The sequence below is a fragment of the Abramis brama genome, assembly GCF_963993115.1.
Source record: "Abramis brama genome assembly, chromosome: 2".
NCBI classification, from domain to species: domain Eukaryota; kingdom Metazoa; phylum Chordata; class Actinopteri; order Cypriniformes; family Leuciscidae; genus Abramis; species Abramis brama.
Window position 1 is genome coordinate 35,124,668 of NC_139964.1, and position 22,079 is coordinate 35,146,746.

General features: G+C 36.4%; 3 protein-coding genes across 4 annotated transcripts in view; all 3 read right to left on the minus strand.

Annotated features, from left to right (window-relative positions):
• Positions 1–8,605, minus strand: part of LOC311075482 (von Willebrand factor A domain-containing protein 7-like) — a 32,649-nt gene extending 24,044 nt beyond the window's left edge. The window contains exons 1-7 of the mRNA XM_084102929.1: positions 8,494–8,605; positions 7,892–8,077; positions 7,456–7,734; positions 6,847–6,940; positions 6,394–6,522; positions 5,215–5,401; positions 4,552–4,721 (exon numbers count right to left, since the gene is read on the minus strand). Of these exons, the coding sequence (XP_083959055.1) occupies positions 4,552–4,721; positions 5,215–5,401; positions 6,394–6,522; positions 6,847–6,940; positions 7,456–7,734; positions 7,892–8,077 (1,045 nt within the window). The 5' untranslated portion in view covers positions 8,494–8,605. The remainder of the gene's footprint in view (positions 1–4,551; positions 4,722–5,214; positions 5,402–6,393; positions 6,523–6,846; positions 6,941–7,455; positions 7,735–7,891; positions 8,078–8,493) is intronic.
• Positions 8,606–13,517: 4,912 nt separating this feature from the next.
• LOC311075701 (uncharacterized protein) lies at positions 13,518–15,262 on the minus strand. Of its 2 annotated transcripts, XR_014604565.1 has the most exons (5): positions 15,152–15,262; positions 14,649–14,812; positions 14,400–14,464; positions 14,139–14,235; positions 13,518–13,770 (listed from the first exon to the last, which is right to left on the minus strand). XR_014604565.1 is itself a non-coding variant. In XM_084103253.1 (4 exons), the coding sequence occupies exons 1-3, from the start codon at positions 14,892–14,894 to the stop codon at positions 14,166–14,168; spliced, it is 381 nt and encodes a 126-aa protein (XP_083959379.1). In that variant the 5' UTR covers positions 14,895–14,904; the 3' UTR covers positions 13,518–13,770; positions 14,139–14,165. The 2 variants fall into 2 exon arrangements, 1 of the variants encoding a protein (XP_083959379.1); XM_084103253.1 differs by lacking the exon at positions 15,152–15,262 and having other exon boundaries at positions 14,649–14,904.
• Positions 15,263–15,615: 353 nt separating this feature from the next.
• On the minus strand, positions 15,616–19,593 carry LOC311078000 (uncharacterized protein; the record flags this gene model as incomplete). The annotated part of the gene is made up of 9 exons (XM_084106647.1): positions 19,483–19,593; positions 19,305–19,406; positions 18,982–19,214; positions 18,717–18,895; positions 18,524–18,617; positions 16,855–16,917; positions 16,642–16,742; positions 16,190–16,322; positions 15,616–15,648 (listed from the first exon to the last, which is right to left on the minus strand). The coding sequence occupies exons 2-9, from the start codon at positions 19,348–19,350 to the stop codon at positions 15,616–15,618; spliced, it is 882 nt and encodes a 293-aa protein (XP_083962773.1). The 5' UTR covers positions 19,351–19,406; positions 19,483–19,593.
• Positions 19,594–22,079: the final 2,486 nt, after the last annotated feature.

The window sequence follows — 22,079 nt, forward strand, 5'->3', positions numbered from 1 at the left end:
TTTCAGTGCTTTAAATGTCTTACAGATTTGTATGGGTTCTGCATGCATCTTTGGAAGTTATTCCACAAGATAAATATTAAGTAAAATGTATGACTGAATGATTTTTTTTAAATGGATTTTTATGTCAAAACGAAGAGTTTGTAATGTCATTTGTAGCATTTTTTAATAACAGAATAATAGACTTAAATAGTCAGAGTATGACTGCTTTATTCTATGGTATTGTCTGCATGCTGGTCCTATTCCTGTCTAGCACATGAAATACCCATACCTTTACTCTGCTCTTAAGCACACACAATAATCATAAATGCTACACTAAATCTTTAAATCCTGGGAAATAAAGTTTGTTACATAAATAAAAATTACAGTAAAAAGCATTCACTTAACAATTTTGCAGTTAATGAAGTACATGTTATACAATATGCTCAGTATTTTGTGTTCAGTATTTTCAGATTTAAACTATATAGCTACGATTTATATTTATATTCTTTATATCACAATGACATACATATGTACACAAGGGTTTCCGTTGTAATTCCGTTGAAATGTCCGACAAAATTAAATCTCTCCGGTCAAATTGTCCGATTAAAATTGCCTAATAATCCCGCCCCCTAACACAATCTGAATTTGAGAATAAGCCTAAAATGTATAAAGCAAAAATACACCGACCTTTGGCTATGTTATAAAGGAACAGGCTCTACCGTTTTAAAGTTATTAAACATTATTACATGGCTTGGTTGAACTCCAATGTGGAATGCGGTCTGTTATTTCTTGATATCAGACCGCTGAAGCACTAGCGGCGCCAGGATTTTGATTAGGTGGGCCTCCAGAAAACTGGATGGGCCAGTTAAAATAAGCCAACAAATAAATAAGAACGGTTTCCCCTTCATCTCCGTTTCAGCGCTTTTCTGGGCACTGAGGACAGCGACTCAGTAGCCAACCTGAATTTAATGCGTAATTAGCATAGGTAAAAAAATAAATAAAAAAAATATAAAAAAATTAAACAGGATTTTTTTGTTACTTTTTTAATACAATTACAATTTCATTTAATTTATTGTTTAATAAAATTATAGGCCTATTATTTTTAGTTTATTAACAGCAACAACAGCTGTAAAGATGAAGTTGACGATCCATCTCCATAGTGAACGCGCCTATAGAGAGAAATGCACATCATGGATTACATTAATCAGAGCGTAGCCTATATTTCTTTTAGTTTTAAATTGTTAAAAAGACATTTCAAGCTTTCTTAAGATTTATTTCATGTCTGTGAGGCCTATGCTGAGTTTCGTTAAATTAGGATGAGATGCGCTCCAGTTCACGAGCAATGCAAGTGACCGCGCGGGCGCCTGCATGATTAGGCCTATATCGTCTGCTATATTTCCAGGCAATCGGTTGATAAAAAAAATTATTAAAATTAAGATACAATTTATACAAAACGAAATTCACTTCAGAAAAGTCTTTCTACAAAACAAAACTTAATTAAGTGGTCAAAATCATGTCTGACCCGCTCCATGTCTCTCGATATTGCGCATCCTATCTTACTTGTGCTGTTCACTTTTCATAATCAACATAAATAAAAAAATAACATTAAAATATTTTAACAAATATTAAACTAAATGAGCTTAATGGCTACAACACTTATAGTATACCTAGACTCTCTATTTGTACAAATTGCTGCACATTCATTTTATTCTGAATTTTGCACACATAAGTTGAAAGGCATTTGTTTGTGCATGCATAGCAAAACATATCTGCAACATTGATCAAGTTTCGCTGATAATTATGCGTGCATTTATTGGAAACAAGGACGAAGCATATCAACTGCGTTGTTTGTTTAGAATGGAATGGATCGCAAATAGATCCGAATGAAGAAACGAACCATAGTAGAATTTTTTTTTTTTTTTTCTTCTATTTGAAAGTTAGGCTAATAAACATGTTGCATTCGGCCTGATTATGTAATTTTTTAAGTTACATAGCCTGCCTCCAGTTTTCCTCAACTTTACTAATTAAGTTGACCAGCATATCATCAAAATGTCCGGAAAACGAAACCTCTGCCGGTCACTTGTTTTCTAGCGGAAACTCTGGTACACACACACACTATGTGTGTGTGTGTTTGTGTGTTACATTCTCTATAAAGTATATTTACTGTATTAGCCTACTGTATGTAAAATGCAAGTGGAGTACGTATTACAGTATTACAGTACTGAAAATAATGTCTGATTACACACCTGTTCTGTGTACAAACGTTTGAATGATTGAAGACACTGTTGTTCTCTCAACATTAGGCTTTACCTTTTGACCCTCAGTCATTGTAAGGTCATGATTGATAACATTGTCTGCAATAGTGTCCTTATTTCATTAGAAACATGTCCACAATCTTGACCTCTTCCACTGTTTTGCCTCCGTACCCTTCTTCCACCACACATCATTACTCCTCTTCTTCCAGACTGTTGACCCTGTTTGTTTCTGTGTTGTTCTTCCATTATCTAAATGTGTGACACTGAGATGTGCTCTGTCTATATATGCTTGTCAAATGAAGCTTCATGCACCTCTGAGCTATTTCAGAGACCTGGTTGATTTAATGCTTTACATTCCCCTTCATTAGTGAAATGCAAAATTTATAGCCAAGACACTGTCATTAAAATGTTAAAATGTAGCATGTCATGGGAACCAACAACAGCACATACATTAGGCTATACCCATATTTCTATTTATAACGCAGCCACTTTAAATTCATATAATGTTTCACATCTGAGTAACAGAAATATAATGAAATATATATATATATATATATATATATATATATATATATATATATATATATATATATAATGAAAATGAATTGCCAACATGCCAAGAATATAAAAAAATACCAAGTAAAACACAAATTTGTAAATATTTGTTTGAATGTTTCTGTAATGAGCAGTTTTTAGAAAACCAGAATGCCTGTAAATAAACAATATATTAATGACTGGCATTTCACACAAAAGTCAATACAAATACAGTTCCAAACAGCGCCACAGCAGAACATTTGTCTAAAAGGAGTAGTTGTGTGGGTGTTAAAATATATATTTGTATTTTTGAAAGAATAGGTTGAACATCAACCAGTAATCTCAATAGAACAGGGCCTTGGCGCCATCTACCGGCAATTTTATTTTGATATTTACTAGTTTAATATTTATTTAGCCTCCGTTCATTTCGGCATTTACAACTCGGTTTAAATGAGCTTGCTAGAAGTTCATAGAACGATTTTTTTATAACATAGAATTTAAGAATATAATTAAGTAATGCATCCACTCTACTATAGAGCTTTATTATTATTATTATTGTAGCCTATAGCCTATTTCATATTCCCACATGCTCGTGCATAATTGATATTGCAAAATAGGCCTACATTCAAAGCTTTTTACTGTTGAGATTCGTTTTTTTATGTATCCAAACCTAAATAGTATTTTCTTAATATTCTTCGAGGATGTTAAAAGCTAGGCCTATGTTAAATAGCTATTAATGTGATTTTCTCTGCTGAAAATTACTTCATCTAATTTAATAATAGCTTTAATAGCTAAATGATCAAGTCTTCTAGCCCACACTGTTCGAACAGTGTCTCAAATAAGACAAGTCTATTCAATTCAAATTTAGCTGTAGCCTAGCGCTTTTCACAATATTGTTTCAAAACAGCTTTACAGAAAATGCATTTCAGAAATGTACATAGAAAAATACAGCTAGTAAGTTAGTCATTTATTAATCCGTCATACAAGTAGCTGCATAAAAGTACGTGCGCTATTTTTAAATTAGCCAAGGCACATTTTGCTTCAGACGTGCAGACGGGCAGACGTTAAGACGTGCAGACGGGCAGACGTGCAGACGTTAAGACGGGCAGACGTGCAGACGGGCAGACGTGCAGACGTGTAGACGTTCTCCACACGCACGTTAACACGTCTTTAAGCTTGGTTAGGAAAGAAATGACACAAAGCGAGCGCCATAGAAACGGCCGTAATTCACAAGATTTCCTGCATGTGCGTTCCGTGTGCACGTGTGATGCTGATGTTGCGCGATGTTAATCATGCGGCGCCCGAGTTGAGCTTGTGCTTCAGAAAATGTAGCTTCAGCTTGTGTGGACGCTACCGCACTACTTGATCAACAAAAGAGCTTCGCTACTGAAAAGCTATTTAATTCAAAAAACAGCGACGCTACCACCACGCTATTGAGAAATGTAGTTAAGCTAGTAACGTCACTACTTGTAGCGACGCTACTGCCCAACACTGCCGACCGGTCTAAAATAGTCCAAATATAAACACTTATTATAGGTGTTCAGTAGTGATTCAGAATAAGACAAAAACACGTTTTGGAAAATGTATTCATGATGTACTCGCTTATTATATAAATTTAGTCAATTTTGAACACAAAAAAAGTTACGGACTGCAGCTATAAATTGCATTCAGTAATGAAAAGTTTCAATAAAACAGTTTAGTGTAATTAAAAAGGTTTATTTTTACCAAGTATTTCTATGTGCTATGTATTCCAATGCTTAATGGAAACCCTTTTTGCACTCACCTGGATCATTAAACGGCACCAGAATATATTCAGATGGTTCATCTTGAGTTCCTTTCTTACTGTCAATGATGTTGAAGGTAACTCTCTTGGCTTCTGCAATGTCGTTCGCCATACTGCCTGTGGTGTCAATCACAAAAACCAGCATTGCAGATCGTGCAATACCCATCAGTCTGATGGAGGAAAAAATTATTATTCTGGTTAATGGATTTTTAAATGTGAACATTAATGCATTCTCATTACATTTATAGTGATATACATTATTTAGACTTACAAATTAGAAATGCCACATACACCACCATTCAAAAGTTTGGGGTCGATCTTATCCATATGCTCAGCAAGGCTACATTTATTTGATCAAAATACAGTAAATACAGCACTATTTTGAAATATTATAACATTTTAAATTACTGTTATCTGTTTGAATATACTTTAAAATATAATTTATTGCTGTAATGGCAATGCTGATTTTTCAGCAGCCATTAGTCCAGTCTTTAGTGTCACATGATCCATCAGAAATCATCTTTGTAATTGTAAAAGTATTATAGAGTAGAAAACAGGTTGTTAAGAGAACATGACATTTTGCTCACAGCTTTGCAAGTAATAATATCTCTTAAATGTTTAAGAAAGTTTGTCTAAGGATATATAATGAATTTATTCCCATACCGAAGGTAGTCCTTGTTTCCTACAGCTCCACGTATGTCCTCCAGCAGCTCCAGGGTGGCTTCAGATGCCAGGTTCACAGCATTATTGTGTAGATTAGTATTATGGGAAAGGCGTTCATCTTTACTGATCCCACCTCGAGGATTCTTGGTACTGCTGAGATCAGTCTCCCCACCATGGCTACATTTACCTTTCACACAAGCATAAAAGACAAACAATGAAACTGTGCGACATAAGAATATTTTTTTACGTATTTTTCTCTCCTTTTTTAAAATGTTTCTTAAGTGGGGAAACGCAGATATCTTATTTTTTATCTGTCAAAGACATTTTGAATTGTCTGTTGATGTTTTTTTTTCAAATTTGGTAAAAGTTAGAAATGTTTTGGTTAATACAGCCTCTGCTTATGTAACCCCTCCAGTCTTGCTCCTCTTCGAATGGATGGCGGGTACACTAACAAGGACATTAAAGACAGCAGTTTCTAGTGTCGTTGCTAGTGTACCTCTTGAGATCAGGGGAGTGAGGTTTACCTGCACAGCTCTCTCTATCTGGCCTCCGTTACACTCACCCCCCTAAACCTCACTCCCATCCAGGTCAAGGCACCAATATAACCCCTCCAATCCTACTCGCCCCATTCCGAGTGGGACTTGAACCGGCGTCTAAGGCATTGAAGGCGGGCACACTAACAAGGACATTAAAGACAGCAGTTTCTAGTGTCGTTGCTAGTGTACCTCTTGAGGTCAGGGGAGTGAGGTTTACCTGCACAGCTCTCTCTATCTGGCCTCCGTTACACTCACCCCCCTAAACCTCACTCCCATCCGGGTCAAGGCACCAATATAACCCCTCCAATCCTACTTGCCGCGCTCCGAGTGGGACTTGAACCGGCGTCTAAGGCATTGAAGGCGGGCACACTAACAAGGATGCTAAAGGCTCTAGTATCAGTTGCTAGTGCACCTCTTGAGATCAGGGGAGTGAGGTTTACCTGCACAGCAATATTTTTCAGTTGTTTACACATAACAACCTAAAACCACTCATTCTAAGAAGCTGATAAAACACCAACATTTGTTGTAAGTTAATCTGTTAGATTTAAAAAGCAGTGGAAGTAGTTACTAATACATTTTGACTTCACCTTACATTTTTACAGTATATATGCCCATGCGTGTAAACCTATGTATGTTTCCTCACCTTGAGGTTTGTCAGAGGAGAACAAGCCCATGTATCCTGAAGTGAGGTACTTCCCATTCAGAATAGCAGGCAGCAGCTGGTTTGGACAGGTACCACTGGCACAGTCACTGCATGTTGGCATTGCAACGTCTGCACATGAACAAATACATATCTACAGCAGTATACAACACTCATAAATCACAAACATGCACTTAATTTACTTATGTGCTGTTTAGGAACAGTCAACAGATTAATCTCATACAATGTGAAATGTACTCTCTGGTGTAACCTGTTATTATCAGTTATGCACCTGGTCATCTGTTCACTTATCTCTAGTTTTCAATTTAAAAAATTGATTTTTAGGAGCTATTACACATGAACATTGGACATGTCAACACTGAAAGAATGGTGTAATCACATTTAATTTCCACATATGAGTCTCTCTCATAAATCACACCCACTGGCTTTATCTACCTGCAATGTTCTCGATGTTGAGATCCGGTCTGATGAGGTTGGCATATGGACTTTTGTTTCCTAATTCAACCCAGTTACTGTGGCTGTAAAAATCCTGAAAAAAAAAGAATTAAGAATAATGGATAACATAATATTAATGCTATTAAAGCTTACGTTATATTTAAGCTTAATTCTTTTTATATAATTTAGCTTGAAAACACATCTTTTAGAGAAAATTGTCACAACCAGCATCCAAACATTTCTTATAATAAATTGTAATAATGAAACCATTTTCTTGGTAATTAAGAAAAGTTAATGCTTTATTTTGTCTATGGTTCTATATGAAATGAGACTGTTTATGTTTGTGCGTTCCTGTATTTTTAATATAAGTATATGTTGACAAAATGTATTAACTGGATGTTTAACATAATATTAATATTGAAAGCTTAAGTTTTTTTATTTGCTAGAGAACATTTCTTTTAAAGAAACATGTGACAACCATAAACAAAAGCATTTCATATAATAACTGTAAATGTGTTAACAAATTGTTAATGAGTGAAACCATGTTCTTGAGCAATTTTGTAGCAATATGCTTGTCATAGTCACTGACTGTATCTCCCTCTCACCCACCTGCAGTGTGTGACACACTCGCCCTAGTGTTTCTCTGGCAGATTGAAGGTTGTCAGTGCGGACATTCGCTTTTATGGCTGCAGTTCCCTGAATGATGAGGTTGCGCCCCTCAGCGAAGGCCTCATTATTGAAGTGGTGTGGTGCACTGGCCATGAAATCACGGTCCACAAATCCATTCTGCATGTAGATCTGATTCAGTGCCGTACGGAACTTGGCACCCGAAACCTCACCTGTGGCCGTGCCCAGACACGCACGCAGCAGCTCTTCAGGTGATGAGCCCTGTGTTAAAGTGGAATCATTTTAATTCAATGTATCATCATTTTGAGTAAAATGATGACAAACATTTCTCAAAACAAAGCTATTGTTTGTCTTCAGAAGAATCTCACAATTTCTATGGTATGTTTATAGTGCTTTTTATGCCCCTACACAAACTCACCGTTGGATTGAATTCTCTTCCTTCTGATTCAGCCACTGCTTCACACACCTCGTGGATCTTTGCCATCACAGCAGAACCAGTAATGGTAACATGGTTGTTTCCGCTACCCCCGACTGACACAAAAGCCTGCACCCTGGACACTAGTGTGATCAGGGCCACAATGGGTACTAATGACTTCATGATCATCTGAGTCAAGAAGAATAAAATTTAGCAATTTAGTTATGTTTGCTGTGCAAAAAAAAAAAAAAAAGCTTTAAAAAAAGAAGAAAAAAGAAGAAAAAGCTTTTCAAAAAAAAAGAAGAAAAAAAAAACTTTTTTTTTTATTCATGAGGAAAAAAATAACTAAACCAGTAGACAAATTGAAAGAAAAATAAGGAATTAAATTATTTAAGAGAGAAGTGAGCAGAATTAAGTTAAAAATATTACTAAATGTTTATATATATAGGCCCATATTATATATTTATATTATATATTATTCTATTATTTTTGATGGATACACTACCTATGCTAAGGCAATGTATCCATCATAAATAATAGAATAGAAAATAGAATAGAATAGAATAGAATAGAATAGAATGTATATAATATACCTTATTTCTTACCTTCTACATTCAAGGTACCTTCAATCTGTCTCGGTTCCTCCTGTCTGTCCCTTGATAATGGATCCTCGTTAGGCTCTGAAGACATACATATACATTATGTCTTATCTCACAGTGTACAGAAGTTGTCATGCAAATAGACCTCAGCAAATGATTAACCATTATGGAGGAATTAAAGCATGGCTGCCTTTAAAAAAATATTGTATCATATCACACACATACAAAAAAGTATAAATCATACCTATGGCCTTCATTAAATGTGATATAAAATCCCCCCAAAAATGTAAACATCTACAGCAGTAATAAAACTAACCTGATGCATACTGTTGAGTGAGGCTCCACTCCATAAAACCACCTTTGACCATTCACATAAAAACTTCTACATTGCTTAATTTTTTATTTGCTTTATGATTTTACCAGTAAAGAGTTTATCATCATCTTTGGAAACAATATTCACATTTCACAATAGGACCACACCTGTTCTCGCACATTGAGGTCCCAGAAACTTCAGGAAGTTCTTCAGTAAATACAATTATTGACCGTATGGCATTACAGTTTCAATGAATGACCCTTATGCATTTATTATGTAATAAATTATTGTGACTAACTAGTTAATAATCTCATCAATATTTATTCTTGTATTATTCACTTACTTTTATTTAAAGGTAAATTTTCCCTCATTAAAAAAAGGTTTTACACATAAACAAACTGTACTTTTGGAAAATATTGAAGATAATTGTATGGAACAAATTAATCATGACTAGCTTATTTATAAAGTGGCATCAGTTATTATTTTTTTAGGTGTCAATATAATAGCAACTTTTCACACTAATAAATATCCTTTTGTGGATGCACTTCATACTTGAAGTTCCTTAACTGAATATTGACTTTTAGTAATTTAAAAAAATGAAATCTTAATGTGCAATTTACAGTGTTCACTTAGCAATTAGGTTGTCAAAAAACCTGAATCATTTCACTTTCAAAAGATGTATTACATGGTTTTTGATCCACACAGGTCCTTTTCTTTCAGTTTTCAACAAGTCAGTCATTATTCAATTATAATGTCAGTAAATATGTTTGTCATGTTTTGCTGGTCAGTAAACACTACGATAGAGAATTAAAAATATATATTCTTTAATTAACTGACACTCAGGAGAATACAGGAACAGGAATAAAAGACTAACCAAACATTCAACATTAATGCAGGACAAAACGATGGTTTACTTAACGTAATCCCGGTTCTTTGATAACAGAGTAAGGTGTTCCACTATGGGAATCGCTTTGGGCGTGACCAATTACAGAAGCTCCTGTGACACCACGTCTGTCTTTGACGTCATTGTAGAGAGATTACTTCCCGTTCCTATGCGAGGAGGGGAGTGTTGGTGAAACAACTCACTCTGTAATAAAAGAACCCAGGATTAAGTAACCCATTGTTCTCTTTCTAACTTCACTCTGACTTTCACTATGGGAGATATAGGCGGATTGCACACGCGTAACGCGTGACGCATCACACCTGCTGTGCGTGCTGTAGGCTATTCTGTTGCTATTCTAAGTGCGACATGGATCTTGAAGAAGCAAAGAAAAAAATTAAAACAGGAGAATTAACTTTGAGCAAGTTTGGAGGAAAATCGGGGGGAGTGACAACATAATGTGTTGGCTTTGTCTCGTGCATTAAATGCGCACGCTGCTCGCCTATGACACAACCTGGTCTCACAGGATTCTGTGAAATGTCCAAGGGCCCTTAACTCAAAATCCGTGGAGCCATCACGGAATCGCCCCAAATTCCGTGATGCGGCCACGGATATAACTCCAACGCAAGTCAATGACACTGACCTTCCGTGGTCCACACACGGATACCCGTTTCATTGACGGAATACAGAACTCACTCAACGGACGTGCTTTCTCATTTGGAAACGCAACATTTGAAGTATTTGTTTCTTTTCCAACATCAAATGCCATAATGACGTTAACCTGTCTGTTATTGTAGCTATTGCATTGTCCTGTCATCATAAAATTTCAGTTAGCCTAACCAAAGTCCCGTGATGGCACCACGGACCGCAACAACCTGACCTCACTCATGGACGTTGTAAAGTTTCTGGCTTGTTTAGGGACTTATAAGCTTTAGGTCAACTGTGTTGCAATGGCATGTAATTAACTTGACATTTTGTCTCGTCCTGTCATCATAAAATCCAGTTTGATGGCGTTTTACACCTATTGCTCGCTTGGCTATAGTTAGAACTAAAATCTGTGATAGCAGCACGGAGTGAGTCTGTGGTGAGACCACGGATAACTCCAACGCAAGTCAATGACACTCATTTTCCGTGGTCCACACACGGATATCCGTTTCAATGACAGAGAACAGGGCTGCGTTCAGCCCCGACAAAACGTTGCACAACGTTTTTTAAACAGAAACGGTGATGCGTTGAACACACTGTTCTGATGACGCAAGAGTTGCAACTATGGCAGCTGAGAAGGCCATTCTTTGTGTTCTTTGTGAAGAATTTTCACAGCCTGATGAAGTCGGTATAAATATGTGTTTAATACTACAAAATATGCCCGATGTTACAGTTACTGCACTTGCCGCCCAGAACAAAAGAGAACATCCCAATCGAGTGAAGGGATTGCTGAAACTGAAATGGAAGCACACATCTTACCTAATTCAGACTAAAACACATTTAGCCTCACATACTGACTTTGTAGTTCATACTGTTTTAATACCCTGTATTTTCTTTCTCATTTTTAGGAAAAGCACTTAATTACCATTGTTTATTTCTATACCAAATGTCATACACTTGCAATGAAGCTAAAAATATAAACAACTACATCATTATGTTGATATCCTATATTTTTACAATAAAACTTACGACAAACATGTCTGTTGTTGCGTATACCGAGCTGCATCGAACACATTTGTAAATTATTTTCCTTGAACCCATTGTGCGAGTTCACTTTAATACCGCGTGCTTTATATACATGTTGCTGCTGATTGGACTGCAGTTCTGACACACCCACCAAACAAGAGAAAACGCATCTCAAACCCCGTTGCACACCGGTGCACGCCGTTTCCAGGAAACATGACGTTCAACCCGGAAACCGTAGCAAAACGTTGCGCACCGTTTTGAACTTGAACGTGCCCCTGATCTCACTCAATGGACGTGCTTTCTCATTTGGAAACACAACATTTTAAGTATTTATTTATTTTCCAACACCAAATACCATAAAGACGTTAACCTCTCTGTTATTGTAGCTATTGCATTGTCCTACCATCATAAAAATTCAGTTTGTTTCAGTTAGCCTAACTGAAGTCCCGTGATGGCAACCTGACCTCACTCACTGGATGTTGTAATGTTGCTCACTTGTTTAGACACTTAAAAGCTTTATGTCGACTGTGTTGCAATGGCATGTAATTAAGTTGGCATTTTGTCTTGTCCTGTCATCATAAAATCCAGTTTGATGGCGTTTTACACCTATTGCTTGCTTGGCTATAGTCAGATCTAAAGTCTGTGATAGGAGCACGGATTGAGTCTGTGGTGAGACCACGGATAACTCCAACGCAAGTCACAACCCAGTCTCACGTCAGTTCGTGATATGGTCACGTAATTTAATCTATTGATTCGTGCCACGGATACGTTTATTTCGCTATTTTCGTACAATTCGCACGTTTTTTAAACTAATGTATTTTCAATGGGAAGCGTCTTTCGTGATCACAGCACGATTCTTTCTGCCTGTCGGCTGCAGCAGAGAAGCTGTTTAATCATTCACGAGATCTTATCTTATCATGGTTTATGTATTTTTTTTAATGTTATTATTTCGGTCTTATTGCCAGGGAAGCTGGATTGCTTTGCTGTTTATTGATTTTTTTTTTAATTATATTTTATCAGTAGGAAATCGCGCTGAAGAAGTCTCGTTCCGAACACATCGCGATATTTGGCATCAGGTCACGTGTGTCAGATGTTGGTAAGTAGTAAATACCTAAATACGTTGTCCTAATAATGTGTGATATGTCTTTTCTGTTTGTCGATATTAATCTGCCATCTCCACGGAGACTTTGCGTTTCATTGCTTTCTAATTCAAAATAGGGTGATTAAACACTGCCTGTCACGTGACGTGCTATAGGCCTAGATATTCATATCAGATTAAAATAGTACAATTAGTTCCAAAGATGTATTTGTAGAAGCACAGTAAAAACAACACTTACCATGCTTTTACCACACTATTGGTAGTTTTAATGTGCTACTTATTGTAAATGCACAGCAACCACAACACTTACCATGCTTTTACCACAGTAACCCTAGTTTTACTGTGATAGGTGTGGTAAAAGGACAGTAACCACAAAACTTACCACGCTTTAAACCTCAGGAACCTTAGTTTTACTGTGATTGGTGTAGCAAAGGACAGTAATCACAAAACTGACCATGCTTTTACCTCAGTATTGATAGTTTTAAAGTGATATTTGTTGTAAATTAACCACAACACTTGCCATGCTTTTAATGCTTTATAATGTAACATCCAATATTTGTAAGGTCCCAGCTGGCATTTTAACGTAGAGTCAGCATTGAATCAACGTCAGGTGTCAGTGTTGGATAACCGTTGGATTTTGTTTAGATTTTGCAAATCTAATCAACGTTGAAATAGCAACGTCATTCCAACGTCAATCTAATCAACGTTGAAATAGCAACGTCATTCCAACGTCAATCTAATCAACGTTGAAATAGCAACGTCATTCCAACGTCACGTTTCTCAACATAGGTGATTTCGCCAACATTGAATCAATATTGATTTTGGTTTAGATTTTGCAAATCCAATCAACGTTGAAATTTCAACGTCACTATAAAGTCCTGCTTTTCAACAGTTTATTTTGTTAAACTGTTTTCACTAAAGTATTGATCTGTTCAACAATAACACCAAACACCTTGAAATGGATAGCCTACATAAACACTAAGTTTGCGGACACACAGTCAGCTAGGAAGAAGCCAATTGGTCAAAGCAAGACCAGGAAGAAGATTAATAAAGACATTTCACTGACGTAAGAAACGTGCTTTATTGCATGGCTGCAAGTGTGCCAACATTTCACACAACATCATTTTACACGTGTCGAACTTTAACCTTTAGAAAAACGGCCCAAACATTGGGCAACATTGAACACGGCTGGTTAAATCTTCCCTTCTTGTTACTTCTTTCTGCCACCGCCACCTATCCTCTCTGGTGCATATTTCAAGTATTTGGCCATGTATTCGTCTACTTTTGTTGTAGTTGTATCAAATGAGCTCAAGACAGCGTCTGATGAGGGGGGAAAAAACAGATCATTATTAGCAAACGTTAACCTCTCAAATTAAAATATTTTGCAAATATCAACTTCTGTGGAATTGCCAATGTTTCAAGTATATAAATTAGTATTTATCAATGTGCAAGGTCATTGATAATCATGTGCTTGGGCAAGCAACAAAAGGCAGTTGATAGTAACCAGTGCTGCTGGTAGAGAAGTTAGTCTAGAGCCCAGAATGGAGTATTATATATAATATTAGAGCATGCTCTGTAGAGTCCTCCAACTAAAATGATTTCTTCATTTCTTATGAATTATTATTCTGCTTACTATATTCAATTATTTAAAACATTGTTACAAAACTACTATGTTAAAGCAAACTCACCACAGATTATCTTGTAGAGACGGGTCTTCATGAACCCGCAACCTTCCCACTTCTTCCTCTGAGGCTCATTATGGCCATCATTTTATTTGTCATAGTTCTGCCATGGTAAAACAGATTTATATTAGAATATTATATTGCAATCAAGTTCATTATGAAAATGTAGCAGAGAGTGAGTAAGTGGGTGTGTGGGGGGAGTGCATGACAGTATATGACAGGGAACATCACTGTAAACTAATGCAAAAAAGGAACAAAGTTACTTACGCAGCCATTGACTTCTTCACATGGTCTGCAGCATCAACGCCTCCCAACGTCTTCAGATGTTTACTCTGAAAAGAACAAGAAACAAGAAATTAAAAATATAACCAGAAAAAGTGGTCAGTAGAGTCCAGACCTCCACAAAGCAGGCACATGATGAGGACGAGGAGTTTGTAGTGGTCACCAAAGTGAACAAGCCAATTGTCATAATGAAACTTTGCCAGCACTTTACAAGATTAATTATTTAAAACTTACCAGTTCTGCTCCCTCATTCTTGTCCTCCAAGCGATTCTCTAAAGCTTCAAGCTCTTCTTCAGTGTTTGCCGGCTTCACTTCATAACTTGTTCCAGCAGATGAGGTGGCAACGTGAATTGTATCCTTGATTTCGACAAGGAGCTGAAGAACTCTCTTCTGGAATTCTAGCCAAAAAAAGAAGCGATTGATTATTATTTTTATAATGTATTGAGTACGCTCTACACCACAAAATCCAAGTTTTTTCATTTGCCCAATAAAAATGCACTGCAAAAACTCAAAATATTAACAAGAATATTTATGATAGTTCTAGTCAAATGTCTATTTTCTATTCAAAATAAATCTCATACACTTAAAATAAGACACCTAAAAAATAACTTGTATTTAGACAATTTTCACTTGTTTCATGCAAATTTTCACAAAATAAATAGAAAAATCTGCCAGTGGAGCAATTTTTATTTTATTTTTGCTTGTAATAAAAAAAAAAAAAAAAAAAAAAAACTTACATGTGTTACATGTGCTCATGTGAAAAATCAGGTTAGTTTGAAGAATCAGCAAAGTGTCATATTGAACTGCTGAGTTCTGGATTCTCATCTGAGTCACTAGACTCCACCAATGCGTGTAATTGTGCATTTTGTCATCTCCATTTTTTGTGATACATCTGGGAGTGTAAAATATAAAAACTAAATATTTTTAAGCCTAAATTTTTTATAAAGAAAATCATTCAATTTGAAAATAAGTCATAAAAACATTCAATCAAATGTCAAAAATCATATTGTCTCTCACATTGTAATTGCTTGTCACAACATATGCAAGGATCAAATGCTCATTACTAAAATGTTTTCTCTGAGTCGTAGGTGTGAGAAATCTTTTAATTCACACAGTAACCTGAACTAGATGTTATAACATGTATTATTGAAACCCTGAAGGAATATAGCAGCATCTCAAACAGATAACAGTCATGTGTCTTTTAATCATCCGTACCAAGGATCTGTGGTTTGCTCTGTGGGAATATGTCCAGATGATGAAATAGAGATGGCACAAATTCAGGAGTGAGTGTCGCAATCATCTTCAGTGAATCATGAAGAAGAATAAAAATATTCCATCTTTCTTGTTAAAACTATACTAACTAGGATTCCAGAGAAGTTCAGTCAAATGTCAATGAAGAAAGACTCAAAACATGCATTACTATTCAAAACTAAAGATTAAAGACTCAACAAATACTGCACAACACTTCTTGTGCTGAGACGCGTGTATGAAGTTGAGTGAAATGCAAATCATACAAAAGTGAATATCATACAAAAACAAATTATATAAGTGCTATAATGTAAAATACGGATCAGAGGGTTGTATAACATGCAGACAACAACACACACACGCACGCACGCACACACAGACACAGAAAAGCCATGGGTGTCACAAATCAGCACAGAACAAACAGGTAAGTTGCAAGGATGTTTATTCACACAAGGAACAGTCACGGCAGGTGAGTTTGAGGAGTAGTGAATTAATCTTGCAGAGTTTATGGATGTGATGGATCTGACAAAGTCTCTTATCTGTTTCAGGTTGTAGATGACTGGATGAGGTTTGACGATCGGAAGCAGGATAGCAGATGCAGACGGAGGAGTCGGAGAACAGGCTGACGGCAGGTAAGTAGCTGAAGAAGGTAAGTTGAGTCTTTGTATTTGCATGAGAGGGTCAGAATGTTGAGTAGGTTTCAACGAGACCTGACGAAGGACTGAGGGAACTGGTGGTGAATATAAGGAGTGAGGGAAGTGGCAGGAGATTGATGACAGGTGGTGAAGACAGGTGCAGGTGATTAGTATTCCGGGGATGCAGATCGGGCGGGCGGAGTGTAGAAAGCTGGCGCTGACGCTGATGTATCCGTGACAATGGGTTTCCTTTGCTTATTTTTAGTACATTTGCTCTTGATGCCAGAGGATTTAAAGTCACTAACTATGTGTAAAATCCTCAGCAGAACACAAGACACACTTACCTGCTTGTGAAGCTGCTCCTCTGGGCAGAGATTGTTGGAGAATTTCCTTGATTCATGTCTAAGTATGATGTAATGAAAATGACAAGCATGACAAAATGGGTCTGAGAAAGGATGAGAGAATGGAAAATAACCAGCTTGCATCAGCAATGCAAAGTGTCAAAAATACTGTATGAAACAGAGCACCATTTGACCAATAGAGAAGACATGTCTAACTGTGCCAAGGTCACCAGGTGTGACAGAGGGGAAGAGATAGATTTGAGGGTGCCCATTGGGCACCTAGCGATAAGAAAAAGTATAAGACATGAACACTGGCCATTGTAACCTTAGATGTCCGGATGGCCAGCCGGCTTCTCACTTTGTTGCTTGTCAATAAAGTTAATTCTTCTGACCTGGAACCTCGACTCTGAGAAAGTTCTTTGAGACCTGAACCGAAAAGAACTATGAATTTGCCACAACAAGATCTGGATATAAACACTCAAGATATACATTTATACAGGTGAGTCTTTACAGGGAATTATTCTCCTCTAGACAACCTAACCTCTATATATATATATATATATATATATATATATATATATATATACACACACACACACACATTTTTTTATTGTTGAAGTGTAAGATTATACATTTTAAGATGTATTTTAATATACTGCATATTAGAATAATTTCTTATGGATCATGTGACACTGAAGACTGGAGTAATGATGCTGAAAATTCAGCTTTGCATCACAGAAATAAATTGAATTTTAAAGTATATTAAAATATTTCATTATTTTAAATTGTAATAGTATTTCACAATATTACTGGGTTTTTTTCTGTATTTTTGACCAAATATTTTTTTTTTATGTACCATCAACTTGAATGTTTAAGTCATTGCAACACAATGACATGAAATTGACTTAAAACAATGAGTTGAATCTTGTAACTTATAATTTATTTTTTAAATTGCTTAACTTATTTTGATGAGTTAAAGCAATGTAAAAACATATGTTGTCATAACTTATTGATCATATATGTTTTGTTAGTGTTATTATTTTGACAATAGAGAAGAACCAGACACAGAATATATATTGATTTATACAAATAGTAATTATTTTATAAATATAAAAAGTATTTACATGTATTTAAAAACATATGTAATATATGTATAATATATGTATTGTGTTATAAATGTATATGATATACATATCTAAACATTGCGTTGGGTGCTCGCATAGACTGTAAAAAAATAGGGTGCTCGAGCACCTGCCCCTTTGCCCCTTGGTGCCCAAAGTGCCCTTTTGTCAAGGCAAAATTTCCTCTCCTTTTTTTGTAATTAAAGGCCCTTTTGTGGATGCCTGCCCAACCTAACTATTAGTAAAATTAATAAATAATAATTTAGCCGTAAATGAATGATCCACATGATGACCTTTCACCTGACAAACTCATCCGGAACGATTCCTCACGCTGCACATTCTTTAATTTCGCGCGGCTACGCGCACTACCAGAAGATATCTTAAAATCTGCGGCTGCTGGTAAGTGGCGTTTCATTTTCAGCGAAGTGATTTTGATGTTTGTTTACTTATTATTATTATTTTACAAGAATGACGTGAAGAGAGCATGCAGAGATGTTGTTTATATTGCAGTGTGTAGGCTGTAGAAGTAACTGTTTTCCTGAATGCCATCAAGATTAAAACCGAGACTGATTTCATAACAGGTCAATAAACAAATAGTTAAAATTAAGTCACTTACATTTTAGACGCAATGACTGTTTTTGTTCTGTTTCAGCAGCAAAAATAGTTCCAAACAAATATCACCGCAGAACCATCGCGCCAGAGCCATAGAGAAACTTATATTTCAGTTAAACAACAAAAATACTAATAAAATTATGGAAGCATACTGGGTTGGTCTTTTGCTGAATTAAATCAACAAATGTTGCTACATCTTCATCCTTGGCAATGAAAACTCCATCGTAGAAAGGCTGCTCCTCTACTCTATATTAATTACAGTGGAACAAATTGGATTATAAGCCAATATACACTAACATAAACATGTATATAAATATTCCTTTGATATATTGGTTATGCTATTACTCTCTGGCTTTGTTAAACCGGTATAGTTTACGGTTTCCATCTGCAGACACTGCAACTGCATCTGGGACACATGCAGGGCACGAGAAATGATCTATTCCACTGAGCTTCTCTTTCTCATGACGACAATATGTCCATTCCAAAAAGGCTTTTTGGAATGTTTTGCCACAAATAGTATCGATCTAGCAGTGGAAAAAGAAAACTAAAATTAATTGGGGGTAAGGAAAAGTTCATTAACAAAATTAGATGTAATTTTTAAAAAATGTACCCGTCCAAATGTTCGTGACCTATGCTCTAACATGTTCACAAATGCTTGTCTTGAGAGGCCTGGTGCAGTGACTTTGAACTGCTCAAAAGATGTGAATAGGTCAACCTGATATATAGTTTGAAATGCAACAGAGCCTGGCCAGTAACCACTTTGGATAAGGTCCTGCAGCTCAGGTGTCCATGTTTTGTGGCATGTAATGCAGCTCCAAACAGGCAAAGAGAGGTCATAGCGACCTACAATCCAATCCAAATAAGTTACAATGACAACCCTGAACAATAAAAAAATTGGATTGAATAAATACTTCATTTTTAAGGAATACATACCATTTATGTTGATGAGATGTACTAATCGGCCAGCACTTACAGACATGTTTTGAGGCACACAATCACAAATATTTTGAGGTTCTTGGATGGGTAACAAACATGCTAAAGAAAAAAAGAACATAATTAAAATATGACTTAGACTTTTAGACTTGTGTATTCATAAATAAGTTTTTCTTACCTTGCTCACATAATGTGTGTTGGCCATTGATGTCCTTTACAACACTTGATGGAGGGATAGGTTTAAAGAAATTTTCTAAAAAATAATCTCTGTTATGCAAAGGAAGGTATTGGTGAGTTGTCGCAGTAATGTGGTTTTGGCAAACAGTCCTTGCACCTTATCACTGCTGCCTTCACTCTGCAGTGATCACAAGATATGCAATAAACCCTATCTGAGGCGAGCGAGCAATCCAAGAGTTTTTGTCTTGCTTCTATCCAATGGTTTTCAGACACCATTTGTCTTACAGTCCAGTTGTGAGATGCAGACATACTTTTCTCAGCATCATGGATAAGAGCATCATGGAGCTGCTGTAACTGTATATCTTGAAAGCCAAAAGTCATATATAAGAAAACAAATGGTCATAATCTAATTGTATTTTAATTTACCAAAACACAGATTTGATTAAAAAAAAAATCTTGACAAGATAGAAGTATTTTGTAACTTACCAATAGCAGACTGTGCATTGATGCCCAGGCCCGCCCACAGAAATGACTGGGCCCCTGAAAAGGTCCGGTGAATGGGCCCTCCCCAAATCTGCTATAGGCTACTCATATCATGCGTGTGCTCTCTCTCTCTCTCTCTCTCCTACATTAACATATACATTTAACTGAGAGAGACTCAGGGGCGCAACTACCCAGTGTCAGAAGGGTATGCAGCAACAATTTTGCTGTCACTGAGTGACAAAACAAAACTAAACAAAAAAACAACAACAAATAAATAAATAAATAAATAAGTGTGCCATGTAATGAGTGAGTAGGAACGAGTGAGAGTTAATAGATGAAATAAGTAAAAAAATGTCATTTATTAATACAATTGAACTATACTCCACAGTGATTAATCAAATAAATAAATAAATAAATAAATATATAAACTGCATTGCCATAGCAATACCAGTGTTTCTTACAGGATTTTTGGTAAAGCTGTGGTGAGTGGACCTCTGTACCTCTAGGGGGGTAGGGGGGTTGGGGGGCACCCCCTGTAAGAAAATGTTGTGCTTTTTAATGTTAAATTCATCAATCTGGTGCACTTTGAGAGTTCAAAATTAAAAACTCCAACCCATATTCAGTGTGCAAATTAAAAATTAAAACCTCTTTTAGTTACAGTGTCTGTCTACATTACACTACTACATGATAATAGTTATAATATTAATCCCATGATATAATAGCCATATATTGTAAAACAAATGCACTGAAAAATAAAGGAAACTTTCATAATTAGTTTTGTACTAATTTCTATACTTGAAAGAGTATATTTCTATACTTCACATTAAAGATGTGATTGGGCCAGCCCAGTGACCATCAAGAAAAGAGCCGGTACTATACGGTTACCTGGACCATACGATGGCCTACCCCAAACCCCGCCGCTAAACCTACCCGTCACTGGTCCGGATAACCGTATAGTTCCAAAGAACCAATGGGCCGCTGATCTACTTGTTTCATGGGCCGGTGTTTCAGAAAAAAAAACTAACGCTGACTTTTTTTGACCAATGCATTACACCGGCACTAACCCAGCGCCGCCGATTAAGCAAAACAAAACAAATGTACAGTTTTATGGGCCGTTAAGACAAAAAAAGAAAAAAAGTATGGGATGCATCGGCCCAAAAAGCACGTCGGCCCACTGGGAATCTCCCGGTAGTCCCGATGGCCAGATGGATCTACATGCCTGGACGTCACACTTTAAATCCTACCTGTTGCCTTTCATCCACTTATTTAGCTGCTGTCTCATCAATTGACATGCCATCTCCTTTTCCCTCTTTCTTTTTCTATGTTTAGCCCCCGCCAGCTTTTTTGCTTTATCCATCTTTTTCGACGACAACTCACTACTCGTACTTGCTGCTCGCTCAGCGCTCACAGCGCCCGCGCCCGCTCACGATATTAAGTACAACAAAAAATAGCTCAGACCATTTTCAGGAAAGGGGTGTTTCATTATGACACAGGCTACATTTTACTCAAGCAACATTAAATAAAATGCATTTTTTTCTCACTTTCAACAATTAATGGTGCTATTTTGGTTCAAAATAAAATATGGTAACTTTTGCTTATATTTAGGATGAACATAATTATAGCTGGACTGCATGGGCCCCCCCAGCGGCTGGGCCCCAGAAAACGTTCCCCTTTATCCCCCCTTATGGACGGCCCTGTTGATGCCTATATCTGAAGAATCCTCATTCATACAAGACTCAGCAGCACTTGTAATTACTAGAATAAGTTACAAAAATGTGTCAGTAAAACCATTCCATTATTTTTGAATGTTTTTTTTTTTTTAACTCTACAAAATGGACACAATCAGCTTACCAGGATCAATCAAAGTTTGGTTGCTTGTTAATGGACGGACCACTGAAGCTTTGGATTTACCTGTACACCAGTGTAAAAGTGATAAGCCTCTATAAGATTTTTGAAAACAAGAACATTAAGAGAAAATAAACATGATATTATCACTTACCCCCTTTTCCTTGTTTGGCTTCTCGTTTTGAATATACCAAAATACCTCTTTTGTCTCTTTTTTTCCATCTGATCATTGGAACGTCTTTCTTTTTCTTTTTAGGTCATGATTTAAGT